Consider the following 9578-nt stretch of genomic DNA (forward strand, 5'->3'; position numbering starts at 1 on the left):
TGCAACTAAAGCACCTTTTGTCCGGTGAAACAACATTTTCAGTCATAAAAATCATAAATGTGATAGAATATTTGGGCTCCCTTTGTAAAACTGTTGTGTAAAAGCTATAGAGCGCTGAAGGCGGTGTGTGTTATGGTGAGTAAAATGAAAAAGTCTCACCATCCTTGGACAAATTAGACATTTAGTCAATGTTTTAAGTGAAAATAAGTTAAGACACGTAAAAATGGCATATTTTCAGCTAGTTTTACTGCACAATATTAGAAATAAATTTCAATTTATATTGCTGAGTTTAACATATTAGAGAAATAAATGTAAAATGTAAATTGTGCCATAACGTTTTTGCACAGGTCAGGCTTTTCATTTTTTTTCCCTATATGGCAAATTTCAGCAAAAAAAGACAATAATGGTGTATTAAAATGTGCAAAGTGTGTGCTCTGTAAAGAATGTGTTAACTTTACACTTTACAAAAAAACAACAAATACATCGAATTTCATCAGATCTTCAAATGTTTGCACTCGACTGTAGGTATCTAACATGTCTAATAAACCACTGAACTTTAGTATGTGTTAAAATATACAGATATACAACCCACCAGTCAGTTGCCCCTCTACACTCGGAGAAAGCTATGCCTGCCATTTGTGATGAAGACCACACTGCAAAAAATGATCTCTTAGCGAGTGAAACGATCTCAAATCTAGTCAATATATCTGATATTTCTCATTATGAGGTTGTTGTAAGAATATTATAAGATTATCACTCTTATTTCTAGACTTTTTGCTTGTTTTAAGTATTTTATCTAATTACAGTGTCTCATTTCATTGGCAGATCATTTTACTTGTTTCAAACATTATTTCTTTAACAAAAGTATCTGTATTATTTTTCAAAACAAGTAAAATGACCTGCCAACGGAACGAGACACTTTCACCAGATACAGTGACTTAAAACAAGTTAAAAAGTCTAGAAATAAATTCAATAATCTTGTAATTTTCTTACAACAACCTCATAATGAGAAAAATGAGATATACTGACTAGATTTCGCATGATTTCACTGAAGAAGATCATTTTTTGCAGAGCAGTCTACTATCGCCTAACTGGCTAACCGCAGTGTACACTGCAAAAAATGGTGTCTGAAATGATCTTAAATATAGTCAAGAAATCTAATATTTCTCCTGTTGAGATTGTTGTGAGCTTAATATAAGATTATTTAACTCCTTTCTGGACATTTGTACTTGTTTTAAGTGATTTTATTGATTAAAATTACCTCACTATGTTGGCAGATAGTTATGCTTGTTGGAAGAAATGAGTTTGAAACCAGAAAAACTATCTGCCAGTATAGTGAGATAATAAATAATAATATAGTAAATAAAACACGTAAAAATGTCTAGAAATAAGCTAAATAATCTAGCAGAACTGTCTCAAAATGGAAAATGTGAGATATTTTCACTAGATCTAAGACCATTTCACTTGACAGGAGACCATTTTTGAAGTGTGGCAGCCACATTCATTTGCGTACGGCCGATTTTGCTGCACCACAGACCATCACCGCAGAGCTCTCTGTAGAAATGAATAGGATGTGGTGAGGTGAAGTTGCAGGAGGACACGTACCGTAAGGGATAAAGAGGCTGGAACTGTTCCTGTGTGTGTGTGTGTGTGTGTGTGTGTTCAGAGCTGCAGCAGGCCTTCAAGGAGTTCGACTACGACCAGGACGGATACCTGCACTACAAGGATGTGGCTGACTGCATGAGGACGATGGGCTACATGCCCACGGAGATGGAGCTGATCGAGATCATCCAGCAGATCAAGATGAAATGTGAGTGTGTGAAGATTTCGGTTTGAGATAACGCACTGCAACAAATGGTCAAGTGAAATGATCTTAAATCTAGTCGATATATCTAATATTTCCCATTTTGAGGTGGTTCTGCACTTATTTTAAGATTATCTAGCTTATTTACAGAAATCTGGTACTTGTTTCAGGTCATTTTATTCAGTATAATTGTCTCACTATGCTGACAGATAATGTTGCTGGTTTCAAGCTCATTTCTTAAAACAAGCACAATTATCTGCCAATATAATTTTCTTAATTACTTAAAAAATGACTTAAAACAAGTAAAAAATGTCTAGAAATCTAAAAGCTTACAACAATCTTAACAGGAGAAATATTAGATTTATTGATTTCTATTGCTTTCCACAACAAGAAGCTACAAGAAAAGCTCTTGTTTGTGTGTGTAGGGGGTGGCCACGTTGATTTTGACGATTTCTGTGAGCTGATGGGCCCCCGCATGCTGACGGAGACGGCGCACATGGTGGGGCTGAGAGAGCTTCAGTGCGCTTTCAAACAGGTCAGTGTGCACTGCAGAGCATGGAGCCTGTGAGTGTTTACCATCATCTGACCTCTAAATAGATGAGAGTGCACTACAGAGCGGAGTCTGCAAGGGTGCACTACACTGAATGATGGGCCTCCTTCACCAACATCTTCCTAAGTTTGTTCTTAAGTGTGTTCTTGAGAAAGGACTTAAGAAAAAGTCTCCGTCAGATTCATGACGGGTTCTTAAAGCGCAGAACTGTTCTCACCTTTGTGCTCTTGAGTGTGTGTAGATTCTGTTCTCACCTCAGAACAAATCCCACATAAGAGAACACTGGAGAGTCAGAATCTTCATCAAAACTGCGTAAGTGGGTTTAAGAAGAAATTTCTTCTTAAGAACGGTTGGAGAATGAGGCCCGATGATTCTTCCTGGGTTCTTTAGTAGTGAAAATGGTTCTATACAGAACCGTGAACCCTGAAAGAACCCTTTGCATGATTAAAGGGTTCTTTGCATTGTTAAAGAGTTTTTCAAATTGATGGAGAATGTGCTGTGGATGGTTCTATATAGAACCTTTTCGAAAAGGGTTCTTCTGTTGTTGTGATGTCAAGCCTGTAACAGTAGAAGAAGCTGGTGCTTCCAAAAGGTGTTGAACCATGGAAAAGCAATCTGGGGAACCCTTTCACGATGCAAAGAGCTTTGCAATCATGCATTCCTTGAGTGTTCATTGTTCTATATAAAATCATTTTTCCCTAAAGAAGCCTTTAACCTTCTTTTTTAAGAGTGTAGCTATTGTGCTTTAAACAGATCAGTACTTAACGTAGAGTCTGCAAGTGTGTACAACATAGCATGGAGCATGGAGTCTGCAAGTGTGCATCACTGTATCCCTAAACAGATAAATGTACACTACAGAACAGGAGAAGTGTACAATATCTAGCCCAGAGTCTGCAAGAGTGCACTACCTATTGTGTCCTATCAGTACTTAGCATGGGGTCTGCAAGTGTGCATCACTGTATGCTTCAGATAAGCGTGCCCCACAGAGCAGAAGTGTACACTACCTAGCAAAGACTCTAAAAGATCAACACTTGACATGGAGTGTGTAAGTGTGCACTACCTAGTTTACTTTCAAACACGTCAGTGTGCACTATCTAGCATAGAGTCTGAAACCTTACCCTAGTGGACTTTTAAACAAGTCAACAGAGTGCCCAAGTGTGCACTACCTAGTGTGCTTTCAAACAGGTGAGTGTGCACTATGTAGCATGTTTACAAGTATACACTGTCTATTTAGCCTTTAAACATACAGTATGAGTATCTAGCATGGAGTCTGCAAGTGTACACTACCTAGGGTGCTTTCAACAGATTAGTGCAACAGAGTGAATCAAGTGCGCATTATTTAGCATTTGTGCACTATTTAAACATATGTCATACCACTAAACGGATGAGTGCGCACTCCATGTTAGCATGAAGTCTGCAAGTGTGCATTACTCAGCATGTGCATCTGCAAGGGTGTGCTACTTAGTGCAGTTGAAAATGAGTGTGCATGAGAGAGACGGACTGCAGTGCAAAAAATGATAGCAAATTAAGAAATCTTACAAGTAGTCAAGATATCTAATAGTTTTCATTATGAGATTGTTATATAAATATTATAAGATTATTAAACTTATTTGTAGACATTTTTACTTGTTTTAAGTCACTTTATCTAGTAAAAGTGTCTTATTTCATTGGCAGATCCTTTTACTAAAAATTAAGAAATGATGCAGATAATTTTGCTGATTTCAAGAAATTAGGTTTAAAACAATAATTATGTGCCAATGGAATACGACACTTTCACTAGACAAAATAACCAAAAACAAGCAAAAATATCTAGAAACAATCTTATAATATTCTGACAACAACCTCATATTAGATATGTGGACTACGTATGTTTTTACTTGCTAAGATATTTTTGCAGTCTGTGCACTACCTAGTGTGCTTTCACCCAGATTAGTGTGCACTACAGAGGGTTAATCGTGCTCTACTTGGTGTGTTTCTAAATAGATCCTTCTTAGTACTTCATATTGTGCACCACTAAGCAGGTGGTCAACATTGTGCACTACTTCCAAACGAAAGAGTGTGCACTACAGAGCAGGACAAGTGTGCACTACTTCCAGACAGATGAGTGTGCACTACTGTGTTTGGTCCTCTGTGACCTTTAACACTGTTTTGATTTGTTTTTACACAGTGAGGCCTGGGGAGAGGTCAAAGGACAAATTCATGTTGTTTACCTCTCTTAATCTTTAGTCATTTACCCTCTACACTCTCTCTCTGTCCTCTCTCTCTCTGTGTTCTCTCTCTCTCTCTCTTTCTCTCTCTCTCTCTCTCTCTCTCTCTCAGTTTGACTGTAACGGTGATGGGCGGATCAGTTTTGATGAGCTGAAGGAGTCGATGAAGACGCTGCTGGGGGAGAAGCTGAAGAAGGGCGAGCTGGAGGAGATTCTGTCCGATATCGACCTCAACGGAGATGGAACCGTCGATTTTGACGGTGAGCGGCAGAATCGGGCAAATGAGGACACAGAGAGAGATGGATTAAAGCGATAGTTCACATTCAGGATGATCGCTGCGGTGGGCGCCACCTGTGATTCCGTTTTAAAGTGCCAGTTTGGTGAAAAATCAAACTCCCCAGTGCCCCCCCCCAACCCCCACCACCACTTACCCCAAATGTAGTCAACCAGCCTAGACCTGTTTGGTGTCTGAAATTTGCTTCTTCACTTTTAGCGCTGGAGCTGTGAAGCTAATGCAGATAGTAATGGAAGCATATACCCCACCAATTAGCATGGTGCCAACTGCACGTCTACGTCGCTCATGTGGAGATGTTCGGTTTCTCTAATAGACTTCAGTGCAGGAGACAGCAGCCGCAGCCGAGGTTGGCTGCATTTCTCGGCCTCTACGTCATAGCAGGCGCTCCAAAGTGGAGGACCTTCTTATACAGCCTAGAAATGCAGCCTACGTTCTGAGTGATTTTGAGAACGCAAATAATGTATCCTTCCAGGCCTTCGGTTACCCACAGTCCTCTGCGCACGAACGGCGCAAAGGAAAAAAAAAAACAGCATCACGAAAATGACAGAAAACAAAGCCGTTGGAGCAGAGCTCGTTTTAAAATGTAAGATGTTCACGTCCTTGAATTCGTCTTTGTAACCTTATAAAGTGTAAAAGATTCATTAAAGCATTCGTTCATAGATCGTACACCGATGAGGCATAACATTCTGACCACCTCCCTGTTTCTACGCTCATTGTCCATTTTATCGGCTCCACTTACAGTTACAGACTGTAGTCCATCTGTTTCTCTGATACTTTGTTAGCCCCCTTTTACCCTGTTCTTCAGTGGTCAGGACCCCCATGGACCCTCACAGAGCAGGTACTATTTGGGTGGTGGGTCATTCTCAGCACTGCAGTAACACTGACGTGGTGGTGGTGTGTTAGTGTGTGTTGCGCTGGTCTGAGTGGATCAGACACAGCAGTGCTGCTGGAGTTTTTAAACACCTCAGTGTCACTGCTGGACTGAGAATAGTCCACCAACCAAAAATGTCCAGCCAACAGCGTCCTGTGGGCAGCGTCCTGTGACCACTGATGAAGGACTAGAGGATGACCAACGCAAACTGTGCAGCAGCAGATGAGCTATCGTCTCTGACTTGGAGGACTGACAAGGTAGGAGTGTCTAATAGAGTGGACAGTGAGTGGACACAGTGCTTAAAAACTCCAGCAGCACTGCTGTGTCTGATCCACTCGTACCAGCACAACACACACTAACACACCACCACCACGTCAGTGTTACTGCAGTGCTGAGAATGACCCACCACCCAAATAGTACCTGCTCTGTGAGGGTCCATGGGGGTCCTGACCACTGAAGAACAGGGTAACAAACCATGCAGAGAAACAGATGGACTACAGTCTGTAACTGTAGAACTACAAAGTGCACCTATATAGTAAGTGGAGCTGATAAAATGGACAATGAGGTGGCCATAATGTAACGCCTGATCAGTGTATATCATCCATATACTGTATTGTATTATAATCAGAAGTATTTGTAGATACTTAGTTTATCGTACTACATAAGCTTGTTGGCGTATGAGCTACCATAGCAACAAACTCAATGCAACCGACTCCATTTTCTCTCACCAGCTCCCTGACGAGTTTGGCGCCGCTCTGGTGGCGTCACCACGCAGCCTTGTTAGTGCTGCTCCATTTGTGTGACTAATAGGCTACTAAGGAGGAGTCTTCATAGGACAGTCCTACCGAGGACCTGTACTACCTCAGCTGCAGCCTAGGATTTGGAACGCAGCTACTGTATGACTCACTGTTACCTATACGCACGGACCAACTGAATTGAATTGACCTGAATTGAGTCATTTGTCCCCGAGGGGCAGTTCATAACTGGACATATAAACACAGGAGACAAACATATCATAGCTGTTGAAAGAAAAACAAGTATCTCCAAAATCGTAACTTTACAGGAGAGGGCAAAAACATTCTTTATTTTAAATGTAAGTTAATGGAAAGAGATTTTATTGTAAGCAATTTTGGAGCGTTTCTATTGGTCCAATCACCATGAAATATTCACACAATGTAAAGGACAGCTGCTGAGCTCAAATGATGCAGAAAAGTAAAAATCGCAAAAAGTTGTTTTTTTTATGTTTTTCTTTGGACAGCGACAATATAACATAGAGACATTTATAGACGCCTCCCGGTGGGGGTTTACCAGGCATGGCCTACTGGGACGAGACCCCGGGGTTGTCTTAGGACCCCCTGGAGGGATTATATCTCCATGTTGGCCTAATAGGGCCGTCTGAGATTCTCTGCTCTCCCAACTGCTACCGCGACCATATCTGGACTAAGCGGTCAATGATGATGATGATGATGATGACATTTACAGACCACTAAACGAAGACATCTTCATAGATAAGATAACCATAGATAAGATTGATCAACCTGATGCCCTCAGGCACAAACGGCTCTCTCTACTGGACACGACAGCGATAACAGTGACCCAGCAGCTCAAAGGCAGAGTGGAGGACATGTGAAGGTCATTAATTCACTCTTGATCCATTCAGTCACAGTTACAAGACAAAATTCAGGCTTCAGTGATTAGCGTCAGGCTAACTGGTGGGACATTAGCTTCCATTGCATGTCAGCTGCATTAGCCTCGTAGCTCCAGTGCTAAAACCAAAGAGACAAACTTCAGACGCCAGACCTGTCTCAGCTGATCCACTACATTTGGGGTAACTGGCTAAATGAGATTTTCCACCAAACTGTCGCTTTAAAGTAAGGGCTGGACTCACTGCGGGTGTTTGACTGACCCCGCAAGTGATGACAAGCTAAAGAGACATTGATGGACAGACGGCGAGGTCAGTCCACCCTGAAGACAGGCTGAGTAAACTCAGAACGGAGCCCAAACCCTACAGTTATGTTCCTCTCCAAAGAGCGAGGCTCAACTGCTCAGACCTCAGGACTTCAACCTTTACAGCCGACTGCAGGACCACGGCTTCTGAGATGAGGGGCGTTAATGAGTTTGTCCCCCGCTTTGCTGCAGTGACGGCTATATTTGGGCAATTTGGCAAAAATATTGTATCACAATACTTCAAGACATTTTAATGATACAAAATCCATCACAATATTTAATGTTCTGAGATTTAATACGTTAAGTTTAATAAGTTTAATAAGAGAAAAAAATCAGAATGATTGTGCAGTTTAAAGCCAGCTAAGATGTTGCTATGGTATCCCAGGTGTTGCTAGGGTGTTGCTTTGCAGTTGCTATGGTATCCTAGATGGTTGCTAGGGTGTTCCTATTCGGATGCTATGGTATCCCAGGTGGTTGCTAGGGTATTCCTAGGGTGTTGCTATGCAGTTGCTATGGTATCCTAGGTGGTTGCTAGGGTGTTGCTATGCGGATGCTATGGTATCCCAGGTGATTGCTAGGGTATTGCTAGCAGTTGCTGTGGTGTTCCAGAAGGTTGCTATGGTATCCCAGGTGGTTGCTAGGGTGTTGCTATGCAGATGCTATGGTTCCCCTGATGGTTGCTAGGGTATTGCTAGCAGTTGCTATGGTATTCCAGAAGATTGTTAGGGTGTTGCTATGTGGTTGCTACGGTATCCCAGGTGGTTGCTAGGATGTTGCTCTGCAGTAGCTATGATATCCCAGGTGGTTGCTAGGTAGTTGCTATGTGATTGCTATGATATCCCAGGTGGTTGCTAGGGTGTTGCTATGTGGACGCTATGGTATCCTAAGTGGTTGCTTGGGTGTTGCTATGCCGTTTCTATGGTATTCCAGGTGGTTGCTAGGGTTCGCTATGTGGTTGCTTTGGTTTCCCAATGGTTGCTAGGGTGTTGCATTGCGGTTGCTATGGTATCCCAGGAGGTTGCTAGTGTGTTGCTGGGTGGTTTCTGTGGTATCCCAGGTGGTTGCTAGGGTGTTGCCAGTAGTGAACCCTACATGGGAAATAAAGTGTTACTAATGGATTTCTATCAACGTAATAAGCTGGGTGTGCAAGTTTTCGCACCCCATTGCACCCCATTATTAAATGCACTGGGAAAACATAAAATATAAAATATGTCATCATGTTTTCACAGGCCACATTTTAGGGTTTATTTTTTCCCAAATATGTTCAATTTACATTAACGTTATAATTAGAATAAGTTAAGATAATTAGCATAAAATAATAATATCAATGTAAATGTTATAATTAGATTGCAATAATAATTTCAGTGTTGCTCTGGTGTTACCAGAATTCCATAAGTATGACATATTAATAAAATAGACATATTTGCTACTGTATATCCAAACTTTAAAGACAATAAAACAGAACATAATTAACATTGAGATATAAAAGGCTGATGTAAACAAATTTATTCTCCTTTTAAAACATCTTTGGGGCTGTTTTAGATTTAATAATGAATCATCCAGTGTGGACTTAATTCATTAACAGCCTGACTGTGTTATTGTTAAGTTTTCTGCTGTTGATCATTTTAACTGTGTCTTGTTTTGTTTTCTTGCAGAGTTTGTAATGATGCTGTTGGCTCGATAGCTGCATTTCGGGGACCGTCCAAGACTTTTTGGCTTTGAGTTGATAAATTATGAAGCATTCAACCACTACACTGCATATAGAGCACATTTAACTTGCTAAATATGTTTAAAACATTAAATAAATAAATGTTTTTGTGGCTAAGAGTGGTGTTCTGCTTGCTTTGTTTTCAGGCAGAGCTGCAGAGGTAAAACTGCGCCGATCTGGCGCCACTCGGTGGACA

The 9578-nt window shown here is 41.0% G+C and overlaps 1 protein-coding gene across 1 annotated transcript in view; it reads left to right on the forward strand.

The window, feature by feature from the left end:
* Positions 1-9381, forward strand: part of cabp4 (calcium binding protein 4) — a 23494-nt gene extending 14113 nt beyond the window's left edge. Inside the window, exons 4-7 of the mRNA XM_036578103.1 lie at positions 1667-1810; positions 2230-2339; positions 4674-4821; positions 9330-9381. Of these exons, the coding sequence (XP_036433996.1) occupies positions 1667-1810; positions 2230-2339; positions 4674-4821; positions 9330-9358 (431 nt within the window). The 3' untranslated portion in view covers positions 9359-9381. The remainder of the gene's footprint in view (positions 1-1666; positions 1811-2229; positions 2340-4673; positions 4822-9329) is intronic.
* Positions 9382-9578: the final 197 nt, after the last annotated feature.

Source organism: Colossoma macropomum, unplaced genomic scaffold (genome assembly GCF_904425465.1).
Source record: "Colossoma macropomum unplaced genomic scaffold, Colossoma_macropomum, whole genome shotgun sequence".
Taxonomy (NCBI): domain Eukaryota; kingdom Metazoa; phylum Chordata; class Actinopteri; order Characiformes; family Serrasalmidae; genus Colossoma; species Colossoma macropomum.